Raw genomic sequence first — 15,580 nt, 5'->3', positions numbered from 1 at the left:
CCACGCAGACACGGGGAGAACGTGCAGTCTCCACACAGACAGAGACCCAAGCCGGGAATCAAACCAGGGACCCTGGAGCACTGAAGCAACAGTGTTAACCACTGTGATACCTAAATATTTCTAAATGGTTTCTAAATTCCAGGCTGTGATCAAAACACCAAAAAACATTTCCATAGTTAATCAGCTGGGGCGTTTCTTCAACATCTGATGTTCCCGTAGCTGAACTTTATTCAAAATCGTCCCCTTAAAACTGTATAAAAATCCCTGAGCTCTCTGCTCAAACTGCAGATCGAGCTGAAGGTGCTGAGGGTCATTCAGTGAATTCACCAGTGACCTGTACCGACACCAAAATGCTGAGAATCTTCTTAACCGTGTCTGTCCTCTTCTGGAACCAACTCGCTGCACAGGATGCGGTAGCCGAGGGGCTCGGCCTCTGTGAAAAAGATGACTGCCTTACACCCGCAATAATCATTGAGGACAAGGTAAGTATAATTAGAAAAAGAATAATCTTTATTGTTGTCACAAGTAGGCTTAAATTAACACTGCAATGATGTTCCTGTGAAAAGCCCCTAGTCGCCACATTCCGGCGCCTGTTCGGGTACACTGAGGGAGAATTCAGAATGGCCAGTTCATCTAACAGCACGTCTTTCGGGACTTGTGGGAGGAAACCGGAGCACCCGGAGACCCAAGCCGGGAATTGAACCCAGGACCCTGGAGCAGTAAAGCCACAGTGCTAACCACTGTGATACCGTGCTGCCCTTCAGAGTTTACTGCATTGTGTAACGTTCGTACCAGTGGAAATTATTTAATGCCTGTGTTTTTGGGTCGAGTCCCCTTTACTGTCTTTACTGTCAAACATCTGTCTGACTCAGGCAGGGAGGGTTGTCAATGCTGAGTGTGTGAACTGGAATAAACAGTGAAATATCTGCCCCGGGCGGTTCACACATCCCGGGACCCGGCACTCACACAGTTAATGATTTCTAAATTCAAGGCTGGGATCAGGAAAGTATTCTGAGGGACAGAATCTATCTGTACTTTAGACACGGATTAATCAGGGATAGTCAGCGTGGAAGGTCTTTCTTGACAAGCACATTTGAATTATTTGAGGCGGTGAGCAGGAGTGTTGATGAGGGGAATGCATTTGGAGTGGTCGATATGGGCTTTAGCCAGGCTTTTGATAGGGTCCCTCGTGGCAGACTGATCCAGTCAGGGCCCATGGCACCCAAGGCAAAGAGACACATTGGACCCACAATTGGCTGAGAGGCAGGAAGCTGAGGGTGGTGGAGGGATGATTCTGTGACTGGAAGGGCTGGATTCTGCGGCCCGGGAAATCCGGGATGTGTTCCCCAATGGGACGGAGAATTGGGGTAACATTGGGATTGGTGACAACGGGAACGCGATGCTCTGAGCCCCTCAGTGACGGCGGGAACGGGTTCCATGTCGCACGCCAGCGGGAGCATAAATAAATGGGAATGGATGGGAATGAACCCTTTGCTCCGCACTCCCGGGATTCTCTCTCCCCGGGAGTCACATCGGAGCATTTGCCCCATTGGTGAGGCCCACCACACCTGGGCCGAGATAGTAGTGACCAGCTGAGCCCATCCACAGCCCAACCCACCCCCCAGACCACACGTCAGCCCTTACCCCTCCCTCCCCACCATACCACACAGCCCCCACCCCCATCCTCGCCCACCCCCCCCGGACCACAAATCAGCCCTGACCCCTCCCTCCCCACCACACCACACAGCCCCCACCCCCATTCCCGCCCACCCCCCGGACCGCAAATCAGCCCTGACCCCTCCCTCCCCACCACACCACACAGCCCCCACCCCCATTCCCGCCCACCCCCCGGACCGCAAATCAGCCCTGACCCCTCCCTCCCCACCACACCACACAGCCCCCACCCCCATTCCCGCCCACCCCCCGGACCGCAAATCAGCCCTGACCCCTCCCTCCCCACCACACCACACAGCCCCCACCCCCATTCCCACCCACCCCCCGGACCGCAAATCAGCCCTGACCCCTCTCAACCACCACACCACACAGCCCCCACCCCCATTCCCGCCCACCCCCCGGACCGCAAATCAGCACTGACCCCTCTCAACCACCACACCGCACAGCAGCCCCAACCACCTGGGTTGAATCCGGACTCTCCTGACCCACACGTACAGGGTTGACCCAATCCTTGGACACTTGTAATAGGAGGAATCCCCAACAGGGGGCAAAGTAATACGGGAACCACCCACAGAGACCCGTGTGATAGGGACCCCCCCCCCCCCCCCACAGAGACCACTGTGATAGGGAGACCCCCACAGAGACCCCTGTGATAGTGAGACCTTCCCCACAGAGACCCCTGTGATAGTGAGACCCTCCCCACAGAGATTCCTGTGATAGGGAGACCCCCACAGTGACCCTGTGTGATAGGGAGATCCTTCCCCACAGAGACCCCTGTGATAGGGAGACCCCGCCCCACAGAGGCCCCTGTGAAAGAGAGACCCCCCACAGAGACCCCTGTGTTAGGGAGACCCCTCCCCAGAGAGACCCCTGTGATAGGGAGACCCCTCCCCATAGAGACCCCTGTGATAGGGAGACCCCCCCACAGAGACCACTCTGATAAGGAGACCCCTCCCCATAGAGACCCCTGTGATAGGGAGACCCACCCCCCCACAGAGACACCTGTGATAGGGAGATCCCCCCACCCACAGAGACCCATCTGATAGCACCCCCCCTGCACAGAGACCCCTGGGTTAGGGAGACCCCTCCCCACAGAGACACCTGTGATAGGGAGATCCCCCCCCCACAGAGACCCCTTATGATAGGGAGAACCCCCCCCCCCCACAGAGACCCATCTGATAGCACCCCCCCCTGCACAGAGACCCCTGGGTTAGGGAGACCCCTCCCCACAGAGACCCTGTGATAGGAAACCCCTCCCCACAGGGACCCGTGTGATAGGGAGACCCCCCCCCCCCCCACAGAGGGCCCCCTGATAGCTCCGCCTCGCACAGAGACCCCTGTGATACGGAACCCCTCCCCACAGGGACCCCTGTAATAGGTGGCACTAACTGACCCTGTCTGGACTGCTCTAAGCTTCCAGGTAGGGGTGGTTCATCTTCTGGGAAGGCTCTGTGTTTGTATGTGGGGGGGGCCTTTGTGTGGGCAGTCGCCTGTGGAGGGGGTTCCTGCAGGAAGGGGATCGTTCGGGGGGTTCACCTATCACAGGGGTCTCTGTGGGGGGGGTGTCCCTATCCCAGGAGTCTCTGTGGGGGGGGTGTCCCTATCACAGGGGTTTCTGTGGGGGTTCACCTATCACAGGGGTCTCTGTGGGGGTCTCCCTATCACTGGGGTCACTGTGGGGTTCTCCCTATCACAGGGGTCTCCGTGGGGGTCTCCCTATCACAGGGGTCTCTGTGGGGGTCTCCCTATCACAGGGGTCTCTGTGGGGGTCTCCCTATCACAGGGGTCTCTGTGAGGGGGGGTCTCCCTGTCACAGGGGTCTCTGTGGGGGTCTCCCTGTCACAGGGGTCTCTGTGAGGGGGGGTCTCCCTATCACAGGACATGAATACTGCTCCCACACCTGGGAACCGAGGACAGTCCCCTCAACACTGATGTGTTTTGGTGCGAGTTCAGTTGTGTCACATGGTGATGGATTTTATTTTCTTGTTTTAGAATTATCTTGAGGTGCAATTCAAAGAACGCCGGAGGATTGAAACTGAAGTTGATGCCGTGGATATTAAAAGTGCGCTGACGATCGGTCTGGACAAACTATTCAGTTATGCACGTTGTGGGAATGTTGCAGGTATGTCAGATGTTCCTTCAAAGTAACAACAGATTCTAAAACAGCCACTCACTCTTTAACCTGTCACGTTTGAAACTTTCTGTACAGACTGACACACTGAGCAAAGAATTGTCAATCCCAGAGCGTTCCGCGGTCACATGTGACCAGTGGGTTGAGGCGCTGTTTGGGCTACTTACACACATAGAAACAAACCGGGAAAATAGAAGCAGGAGGAGGCCATTCGGCCCTCCGAGACTGCCCCGCCATTCATTCTGGTCATGGCTGATCATCAAGTTCAATCCCCTGATCCCACCTTCCCCCATCTCCCTCGATCCCTTTCGCCCCGAGAGCAAATCTAATTCCTTCTTCAAATTCCACAGATTCCCCCCTCTCTGGGGCGAGGGTGAGACCCTCTCTTGTCGGAGATGGTCATTGCCGGGCACTTGTGTGGCGCGAATGTAACATCTTTGGAAAACCCTCTCCAAATCCAACTCTGGGGAGGCCGGAAGTCACGGGAATGAACTGGAAACAAATGCAAGGCTAAAATTCAACAGAGAAATGTTTAACGAATGGGGAAAGTGAAGAGAGGGTCCGTGCAATTAAATGGATCAGTCCAATAGAGCAATGAGACCGACCTCACTCACAGCTCTGTTAAACCAGGGACCCCATTCTCCCAATTCTCTTAGTGCCGGCTGGATGCGGTGAATCTGGTGGGAGCCAGACCGTCGAATACCCGCTGGTGTAAAATTCCGTTACAAGTCTCCCAATGGCGGGTTAATGGCGATGAAGGCTGGCGTGAACAGGGGGCTCTCGGTTCACCCGAGATTTGAGGTGAATGCAACACTGCCACAGTGCTGCGCCGCTCCTGATGCATCGTTCACCACACTTCCTGCCCTCCGTCTCCATGCCCAGCTATTCTTCATGGGCAGCACCGTGCTGCTGGGCCCATGGACACGCCTGTGCCACAGTTTCCCGTTCAGTATTGTGCCAGGGCTGCGAGTACAGGAGTCTCCTTCTCCCCCTCCAGCAGCGACACACACGAGTGTCTATCTGGACAGCTCTGTGCTGTCTCCCCCTTCCAACAGTGACACACACCAGTGTCTATCTGGACAGCTCTGTGCTGTCTGTCCCTTCCCGCAGTGATACACACCAGTGTCTATCTGGACAGCTCTGTGCTGTCACCCCCTTCCAGCAGTGACACACACCAGTGTCTATCTGGACAGCTCTGTGCTGTCTCTCCCTTCCAGCAGTGACACACACCAGTGTCTATCTGGACAGCTCTGTGCTGTCTGTCCCTTCCAGCAGTGACACACACCAGTGTCTATCTGGACAGCTCTGTGCTGTCTCCCCCTTCCAGCAGCGACACACACCAGTGTCTATCTGGACAGCTCTGTGCTGTCTCCCCCTTCCAGCAGTGACACACACCAGTGTCTATCTGGACAGCTCTGTGCTGTCTCCCCCTTCCAGCAGTGACACACACCAGTGCCTATCTGGACAGCTCTGTGCTGTCTGTCCCTTCCAGCAGTGACACACACCAGTGTCTATCTGGACAGCTCTGTGCTGTCTGTCCCTTCCAGCAGTGACACACACCAGTGTCTATCTGGACAGCTCTGTGCTGTCTGTCCCTTCCAGCAGTGACACACCCCAGTGTCTATCTGGACAGCTCTGTGCTGTCTCCCCCTTCCAGCAGTGACACACACCAGTGTCTATCTGGACAGCTCTGTGCTGTCTGTCCCTTCCAGCAGTGACACACACCAGGGTCTATCTGGACAGCTCTGTGCTGTCTGTCCCTTCCAGCAGTGACACACACCAGTGTCTATCTGGACAGCTCTGTGCTGTCTGTCCCTTCCAGCAGTGACACACCCCAGTGTCTATCTGGACAGCTCTGTGCTGTCTCCCCCTTCCAGCAGCGACACACACCAGTGTCTATCTAGACAGCTCTGTGCTGTCTCCCCATTCCAGCAGTGACACACACCAGTGTCTATCTGGACAGCTCTGTGCTGTCTCACCCTTCCAGCAGTGACACACACCAGTGTCTATCTGGACAGCTCTGTGCTGTCTGTCCCTTCCAGCAGTGACACACACCAGTGTCTATCTGGACAGCTCTGTGCTGTCTGTCCCTTCCAGCAGTGACACACACCAGTGTCTATCTGGACAGCTCTGTGCTGTCTGTCCCTTCCAGCAGTGACACACACCAGTGTCTATCTGGACCGCTCTGTTCTGTCTGCCCCTTCCAGCAGCGACACACACCAGTATCTATCTGGACAGCTCTGTGCTGTCTGTCCCTTCCAGCAGTGACACACACCAGTGTCTATCTGGACAGCTCTGTGCTGTCTGTCCCTTCCAGCAGTGACACACACCAGTGTCTATCTGGACAGCTCTGTGCTGTCTGTCCCTTCCAGCAGTGACACACACCAGTGTCTATCAGGACAGCTCTGTGCTGTCTGTCCCTTCCAGCAGTGACACACACCAGTGTCTATCTGGACAGCTTGTGCTGTCTGTCACTTCCAGCAGCGACACACACCAGTGTCTATCTGGACAGCTCTGTGCTGTCTGTCCCTTCCAGCAGCGACACACACCAGTGTCTATCTGGACAGCTCTGTGCTGTCTGTCCCTTCCAGCAGTGACACACACCAGTGTCTATCTGGACAGCTCTGTGCTGTCTCCCCCTCCAGCAGTGACACACACCAGTGTCTATCTGGACAGCTCTGTGCTGTCTGTCCCTTCCAGCAGTGTCACACACCAGTGTCTATCTGGACAGCTCTGTGCTGTCTGTCCCTTCCAGCAGTGACACACCCCAGTGTCTATCTGGACAGCTCTGTGCTGTCTGTCCCTTCCAGCAGCGACACACACCAGTGTCTATCTGGACAGCTCTGTGCTGTCTGTCCCTTCCAGCAGTGACACACACCAGTGTCTATCTGGACAGCTCTGTGCTGTCTCTCCCTTCCAGCAGTGACACACACCAGTGTCTATCTGGACAGCCCTGTGCTGTCTCCCACTTCCAGCAGTGACACACACCAGTGTCTATCTGGACAGCTCTGTGCTGTCTCCCCCTTCCAGCAGTGACACACACCAGTGTCTATATGGACAGCTCTGTGCTGTCTCCCCCTTCCAGCAGCGACACACACCAGTGTCTATCTGGACAGCTCTGTGCTGTCTGTCCCTTCCAGCAGTGACACACACCAGTGTCTATCTGGTCAGCTCTGTGCTGTCTGTCCCTTCCAGCAGTGACACACACCAGTGTCTATCTGGACAGCTCTGTGCTGTCTGTCCCTTCCAGCAGTGACACACACCAGTGTCTATCTGGACAGCTCTGTGCTGTCTGTCCCTTACAGCAGTGACACACACCAGTGTCTATCTGGACAGCTCTGTGCTGTCTCCCCCTTCCAGCAGTGACACACACCAGTGTCTATATGGACAGCTCTGTGCTGTCTCCCCCTTCCAGCAGCGACACACACCAGTCTCTATCTGGACAGCTCTGTGCTGTCTGTCCCTTCCAGCAGTGACACACACCAGTGTCTATCTGGACAGCTCTGTGCTGTCTGTCCCTTCCAGCAGTGACACACACCAGTGTCTATCTGGACAGCTCTGTGCTGTCTGTCCCTTCCAGCAGTGACACACACCAGTGTCTATCTGGACAGCTCTGTGACCCTCAGCATCCACCACAATAAAGGTACAAAGTTTGACAAGGGGAGGAGTGTGAGGTGAGCTGTGGGGTCAGGGGGAGGGGGGTTACTGATGGGTTGACGTAGACGAGAGGGTCAATGTGGAAGGAGGGTTGTGCAACGTGTGTAGGGGGGTAGGTTGAGGGGGTCACGATTCCAGGCAGAGGGGAAGGAGGTGGATGAGGAAAGTGAAGACTGGCAGGCAGAGGGGAGCCAATGGGAGGGAGGCTGGAGCTCGATAACGATGGTGAAATGTTCACAAACAATGGGGTCAAAGGGCAAGCACACAATTCACGGGAAGGCCAAGGACAAAAACACCAGAGGCTGTGGGTGGAGATCCATGTGGGGCATCAGTGCCTGACAGGAGATGGGCTCGGGGGGCAGGGAAGGGGGTATGTGGGTGGGTAGGGATAGGGGGTGTGGGGGGGTAGGGCTCGGGGGGCAGGGAGGGTGGTGTGGGGGGGTAGGGAGAGGGGGGCAGGAAGGGGAGCGTGGGGGGTAGGGCTTGGGGGACAGGGAGGGGGGGTAGGGCTCGGAGGGCAGGAAGGGTGGTGTGGGGGGTAGGGAGAGGGGGGCAGGAAGGGGAGCGTGGGGGGTAGGGCTTGGGGGACAGGGAGGGGGGGTAGGGCTCGGAGGGCAGTGAGGGTGGTGTGGGGGGTAGGCTCGGGTGGCAGGGAGGGGGTAGGGCTCGGGGGGGCAGGGAGGGGGTAGTGATCAGGGGGCAGGGAGGGTGGTGTGGGGGGTAGGCCGGGGGGCAGGGAGGGGGTGTAGACTCGGGGGGCAGGGAGGGGGGTGTGGGGGTAGGGCTCGGGGGGCAGGGAGGGGGGTTTGGGGGGTAGGTCTCGGGAAGGGGCAGGGAGGGGGGTGTGGGGGGTAGGGCTCGGGGGGCAGGGAGGGGGGTTTGGGGGGTAGGTCTCGGGAAGGGGGCAGGGAGGGTGGTGTGGGGGTAGGTCTCGGAAGGGGGGCAGGGGGTAGATTGAGGAACAGACTGTCCCTCGAGGCTGTGAGACTTTCCCAGCTGGGTGTTAACATGCTGCACCGTCTGGTGAAGGGAGGGGGCTGCACAGAGTGATATGAGTGAGCGGGACGGACATTTCAATATGGTGTTGGTGTGGTGATGTGCATCACTGTAAATACACAAGGGGTTAATGTAAACACACTGCAACTAAATAAACACTAGAGGGAGCACCAGAGACATCATGACACACAGACATTCAACCAATAGGTCAGTAAGATAGGACACGTCCAATGGGCAGTCAAGACACCCAGAGGTGGCACTACCACAAGGTACCCATATAAAAGGACACTCAGAGAGACAGGGGCAGATCAGGAAGCATCACACTCACCGCATGGCTGAGAGCAGACTGGTTAGTTAGACTGAGTTACTATAGCAAGATTAGCAGGAGAGTCAAACTCAAGTAGGAGAATTGTTAACCTTTCAATAAATGTGTTAAACCATCTCCAAGTCTGAACCTTCCTTTGTCAGAGCCGACACCAAGGAAGCAGCTTCTGCTACATGAAGAAGCAGAACACAACAGTCGGCACTCACACTGCGAGTGGGACCATGCTGGTCACATGCTGCTCTCCATCCTGGCAACTTGGGCATTTGCATATTCCCTTAAAGTGATATCACAACATTTTCCACATGTCACCAAAGTGACCCTGCCCCCTGACCTGTAACCTCTGACTATCTATCAGCTGATCACCCAGTTAAATGCTGTAACAGTGTCTCTGTCCACAGGTACTATTGTTCCTCTCTCTGCACCTTGGGGAGTTTTTGGATACGTGAAAAATGGCGAAATACAGCAGAGATTCCGGGTATTTCTTGAGATAGTTCCTCAAGTCACCAACCCGCCTCAACCAACAGATCCAACAGTTGAAATAGTGACAGCCCCTCCTGTTTGGTACTATGGCAGGTGAGTTTAGTGACTGATATATTGTGATTGATGTTCCTTTCTGTCAGCTCTTGTATCAACATCAGCCGGGGAGCAATTCTCCCATTTTGAGACTAAGTGCTGTGGTGTGGACGGGAACGTGGGCAGGAATGCGGGCAAAAGCATGGTCAGGAACGTGGCAGGAGCGTGGGGAGGAACGAGGGCAGGAACGTGGGGAGGAATGTGGGCAGGAACAGGGGCAGGAACGTGGGCAGGAACATGGGCAGGAACGAGGGCAGGAACGAGGGCAGAAACGTGGGCAGTAATGTGGGCAGGAGCATGGGCAGGAATGTGGGCAGGAGTGTGGGCAGGGACGTGGTCAGGAGCGTGGGCAGGAATGTGGGCAGGAAAGTGGGCAGGAACGTGGGCAGGAACGTGGCCGCTTGCCGGAAAACACTCTGAATCTTCCCACCCATCATTAATTATTCACCTGGGTGTTTTCCGCTGTTTTCAGCAGTGGGTCAGGCCTGGATGGTGTGTAGTCCGCCCTCCTGCCCGGGTGTCATATTGAAAAGATGTCCAACAACACTGAGCCATGTTGACAAAAGAAGGTGGACCTCCTGAAAATGCAGATCGATTTCCAGCAACATTGGTCACCCAGAAACAGGCCAGCAGAAGGACCCCCTCCAGAACACATATTACATAAGATAACATAAGATAAAAACTAGGAACAGGAGTAGACCATCTGGCCCCTCGAGCCTGCTCCACCATTCAATGAGATCATGGCTGATCTTTGTGGACTCAGCTCCACTCTCCGGCCCGTACACCATATCCCCGAATCCCATTATTCTTTAGAAAGGCATCTATCTTTTTCTTAAAAACGTTTAAAGAAGGAGCCTCAACTACTTCACTGGGCAAGGAATTCCAGAGATTCACAACCCTTTGGGTGAAGAAGTTCCTCCTAAACTCCGTCCTAAATCTACCTCCCCTTATTTTGAGGCTATGCCCCCTAGTTCTGCTTTCCCCGACCAGTGGAAACAACCTGCCCGCATCTATCCTATCTATTCCCTTCATAATTTTATATGTCTCAATAAGATTCCCCCGCATCCTTCTAAACTCCAATGAGTACAGTCCCAGTCTACTCAAACTCTCGTCATAATCTAATCCCCTCAACTCTGGGATCAACCTAGTGAATCTCCTCTGCACACCCTCCAGTGCCAATATGTCCTTTCTCAGGTAAGGAGACCAAAACTGAACACAATACTCCAGATGTGGCCTCACCAACACCCTATACAATTGCAGCATAACCTCACTCGTCTTGAACTCCATCCCTCTAGCAACGAAAGACAAAACTCGATTATCCTTCTTAATCACCTGTTGCACCTGCACACCAACTTTTTGCGACTCGTGCACCAGCACACCCAGGTGCCTCTGCACAGCAGCATGTTTTAACATCTTACCGTTTAAATAATAATCCATTCTGCTGTTATTCCTCCCAAAATGGATAGCCTCACACTTGGCAACGTTGAATTCCATCTGCCAGACCCTAGCCCATTCACCTAACCTAGCCAAATCCTTCTGCAGACTTCCGGAAGATCCAAGGGTCCAATCTCCCCCAACCTACTGCTGTGGTGCTCCAGGGTCCAGGGTTGTGGGCGCTCTCCATCCTCAACTCTGTGGGCAGCGCCACGCATCCTGACTTTGGTACACTACATTGTGAAGAATGTTTCTCACACTGGCGTTTTTCCCACCGGAATGGCAGAGAATCTATCCTGGGCGGGCACCCCGAGGTCCCTCTGCTACTGCACTCTCTTTAGAACTGAGCCATTAAGTCTGGATAGACTCTCTCCACCCTCTCTGTAAAATGCATCACCTCACATTTCTCTGTGTTAAACTCTATCTGCCACTTGTCTGCCCATTTGGCCAGCTTCTCGATGGTCTTACTCCAGCTGTGGACAAACTGACTGGTGCAGGCGCCTCAATGGGCTGAATAGTCAACTCCTGTCCCTGTTGTCCTGGCAACCGACTTTCCAAACAGGATTTGTCAGGGGGATAAAAATTAAATCCTCTGTTCTTAATTTTGTTGCAGGGGTTTTAACAAGAAAGTTGATGAACAACAAACTGAAGAACTTGTGATTCAATTCCTGAAGGATTTGGAACAAGACAACCAGCCCTTCAATAGCACATTTTTTGACATCGCTTATTTTGACACACAAGGGTTAATGGCAATGGGTTTTCTGAAGACAGAAGAATGAAGGTCTTCTGGAAGGTTCTGTACCTTTCATGGCATCAAACAGTGAGATGTGCTGAACTCTATTCTAAAACTGTTTAACTTTCCATTGGGTTTAATCTGGAATACTGAGCATAGTTTTAATCTCCTTACCACAAGAAGGACCTTTTGAGGGAACGCAATGTCTGTTGTGAAAATTAAATAAAAACAGAGACTCTTCAAGTCCGCTCACCATTCAGGAAGATCATGGCTGATCTTCGACCTTAACTCCACCTTCCCACACTGTCCCTCGAGTGTGTAATCTGTCTGATAGACAGGGAATGCACTCCCACTAAACCCGGATCATCCACCCTTAACTAACGAGCCCAAACATCACCACATCATATTCTACCTGCCATGTTCTTAACCACTCACTTAACCAACCAAATGTGGAGCAAACACGTGATCGTCCACCCACACGTTAACCGTACATGTGACTCCAGCCCTGATATATTTGACTGTCTCTGAGTCCCGCCTGCTCTATTTCCCGTTAATATTATTTATAATTAGGTCTCCCTTCAACGTCTGAAATTCATTGCTGAACACGTCTCCACACTGCACAGATACAGGGCAAAACTCAATTGTACCGGGTGGTGGGCCCTCTATTGGGGAACGGGGATTAATCACTGCACTAATTTGCTTTTTCTGTAATCTTGCTTTCAATAAATTGTGAGAGTGAGACTGAGATGGTCCTAGTGTCAGATATAGTTCCAGAATTTTCTATCTTCACACAGCCATGGAATATATTCATATTTATCCATCATACTGACCAGAATGTTTCAAGTTGATGTGAAAAGAGTTGGGATTTGTTACAGAGCACAGAGTATTGAAGCTGTTAAATGTGAAATCATGGAGTGATCAGATGTGGGACTGTTCCTGGGCTCTCTCACTCGGAGTTAGTTCCAGATGGAATTATTTAATTACGAGGGAATGTTTAAACTGTAAAGAGACAGTGTGTTCACCATTTGTAAAATAATGAGATTTTCATCACATCATCGGGAAGATTTTGCTTCAATGTTTGAATAGTTCTGTGTCCTGTGCTCTGAAATATAATGGGAATGGACCATATAACAGACTGTGTGGAATAGACACTGGACACTGTAGGAAGAACACGTCACTCAAGGAGAAACCTGCTAATGGAGACAACATCCTGTGTGGGCAGTAAAATATTCCCTTTTCCTGCCAGTCCTGAGAATCAAACACTGGACATTGTGGTGGGGATGATTAAAAAGGTTGTTTCTCAATCCGGTTTGGTCTGACTCAGATCTGTCCAAGTTCAGGAAACAGATGTGCCCAGGTCAGGAAAGTGAAAGTGGGAGTTTTGTGACCCAGGTGTGAAGCAGCTTAAAACTGGTCCTTAAACCGGAGAAAGAATCCCAGTTTAAAATTAGAATCCAGAGACTGAAGGTGGAATAAAGTTTCCATTCAGATCTCCTCAAACCCACACTGGGAGCTGACTTTGGGAATATCGACAGACTGAATCTGTGACTGAGAAAATGATCGATTCAGATCTGACTCCCGTTAACAGGTGACCCATTCACAGGTTTGTCTGGTGCAGTAAATAATCCATCGTCTTCTAGTCTTTGTTTGTCTTTTGTTTTTCAAACTGCTGGGAATGGATTCTCACTGTGAAATAAAGAGGGTGATGCATTTACACATTTGGTCTCGTGTTAGATTTTTCCTCACAAATAACTCTGGGTCACTGATCACATCACTAGTTTCATACCAGATAAACTCTCCACATTTCAGTGAAATTATTCTGTTAAGATGTTGAGGTGTAAAGTTAAAGAATGAGAAAGAATGAAGAGATGGAGAGTAATTTATTGGGAGATGTGACACTTGGAGAGCGAGCTCCATATTGGTCAGGTGACAGCTCACACCGCGTGCAGTCCGACACTTCAATCTGTCACACTCCACTCTGAGCAGTCTTTCTAACTCTGTCAATGGGATATCACAGGAGAGATAGTGATAACATAATGGGAGTTATGTACAGGCCTCCTAACAGTGGTCAGGACCTGGGGCACAAAATGGACCACGAAATAGAAAGTGCATGTCAGAAAAACAAGGTCACAGTGATCATGGGGAACTTCAATATGCAGGTGGACTGGGTAAATATTGCTGCCAGTGGGCCCAAGGAAAGGGAATTCATTGAATGTTTACAGGAGGGCTTTTTGGAAAAGCTTGTGATGGAGCCCACGAGGGAATAGGCCATTCTGGACTTAGTGTTATGTAATGAGATAGACTTGATTAAAGATCTTAAAGTAAGTGAGCACTTCGGAGGCAGTGATCATAATATGGTCGAATTCAATCTCCAATTTGAAAGAAAGAAGGTAGAATCAGATGTAAAGGAGTTACAGTTAAATAAAGGTAACTACAGGGGCATGAGGGAGGAACTGACGAAAATCGACTGGGAGCAGACCCTAGTGGGAAAGACAGTAGAACAGCAATGGCAGGAGTTTCTGGGAGTAATTGAGGACACAGTACAGAGGTTCATCCCAAAGAAAAGAAAGGTTATCAGAGGGGGGATTAGGCAGCCATGGCTGACAAAGGAAGTTAGGGAATGCATCAAAGCAAAAGAGAAAGCCTATAATGTGGCAAAGAGTAGTGGGAAGTCAGAAGATTGGGAAGGCTACAAAAACAAACAGAGGATAACAAAGAGAGAAATAAGGAAAGGGAGGATCAAATATGAAGGTAGGCTAGCCAGTAACATTAGGAATGATAGTAAATGTTTCTTTAAATACATTAAAAACAAACGGGAGGCAAAAGTTGACATTGGGCCGCTCCAAAATGACGCTGGTAATTTTGTGATGGGAGACAAGGAAATAGCTGAGGAACTAAAAAAGTACTTTGCGTCAGTCTTCACAGTAGAAGACATGAGTAATATCCCAACAATTCAGGAGAGTCAGGGGGCAGAGTTGAATATGGTAGCCATCACAAAGGAGAAAGTGCTAGAGAAACTAAAAGGTATAAAAATTGATAAATCTCCAGGCCCAGATGGGCTACATCCTAGAGTTTTAAAGGAGATAGCTGAAGAAATAGTGGAGGCGTTAGTTATGATCTTTCAAAAGTCACAGGAGTCAGGGAAAGTCCCAGAGGATTGGAAAATCGCTGTTGTAACCCCCCTGTTCAAGAAGGGAACAAGGAAAAAGATGGAAAATTATAGGCCAATTAGCCTAACCTCAGTTGTTGGCAAGATTCTAGAATCCATTGTTAAGGATGAGGTTTCTAAATTCTTGGAAGTGCAGGGTCAGATTAGGACAAGTCAGCATGGATTTAGTAAGGGGAGGTCGTGCCTGACAAACCTGTTAGAGTTCTTTGAAGAGATAACAAATAGGTTAGACCAAGGAGAGTCAATGGATGTTATCTATCTTGACATCCAAAAGGCCTTTGATAAGGTGCCTCACGGGAGACTGCTGAGTAAAATAAGGGCCCATGGTATTCGAGGCAAGGTACTAACATGGATTGACGATTGGCTGTCAGGCAGAAGGCAGAGAGTTGGGATAAAAGGTTATTTTTTGGAATGGCAACCGGTGACGAGTGGTGTCCCGCAGGGTTCAGTGTTGGGGCCACAGCTGTTCTCTTTATATATTAACGATCAAGATGACGGGACTGGGGGCATTCTGGCTAAGTTTGCCGATGATACAAAGATAGGTGGAGGAGCAGGTAGTATGGAGGAGGTGGGGAGGCTGCAGAAAGATTTAGACAGTTTAGGAGAGTGGTCCAAGAAATGGCTGATGAAATTCAACGTGGGTAAGTGCGAGGTCTTGCACTTTGGAAAAAAGAATAGAGGCATGGACTATTTTCTAAACGGTGACAAAATTCATAATGCTGAAGTGCAAAGGGACTTGGGAGTCCTAGTCCAGGATTCTCTAAAGGTAAACTTGCAGGTTGAGTCCGTAATTAAGAAAGCAAATGCAATGTTGTCATTCATCTCAAGAGGCTTGGAATCTAAAAGCAGGGATGTACTTCTGAAGCTTTACAAAGCATTAGTTAGGCC

The 15,580-nt window shown here is 51.5% G+C and overlaps 1 protein-coding gene across 1 annotated transcript; it reads left to right on the top strand.

Annotated features, from left to right (window-relative positions):
- The first annotated feature begins 350 nt into the window (after positions 1–350).
- On the top strand, positions 351–13,189 carry LOC140411534 (uncharacterized). The gene is made up of 4 exons (XM_072500621.1): positions 351–482; positions 3,667–3,796; positions 9,182–9,356; positions 11,404–13,189. The coding sequence occupies exons 1-4, from the start codon at positions 351–353 to the stop codon at positions 11,567–11,569; spliced, it is 603 nt and encodes a 200-aa protein (XP_072356722.1). The 3' UTR covers positions 11,570–13,189.
- Positions 13,190–15,580: the final 2,391 nt, after the last annotated feature.

This window comes from Scyliorhinus torazame, chromosome 4 (assembly GCF_047496885.1).
Source record: "Scyliorhinus torazame isolate Kashiwa2021f chromosome 4, sScyTor2.1, whole genome shotgun sequence".
NCBI classification, from domain to species: domain Eukaryota; kingdom Metazoa; phylum Chordata; class Chondrichthyes; order Carcharhiniformes; family Scyliorhinidae; genus Scyliorhinus; species Scyliorhinus torazame.
Note: the sequence above shows the minus strand (reverse complement) of the source record. Positions and strands in the feature narration are given on the sequence as shown.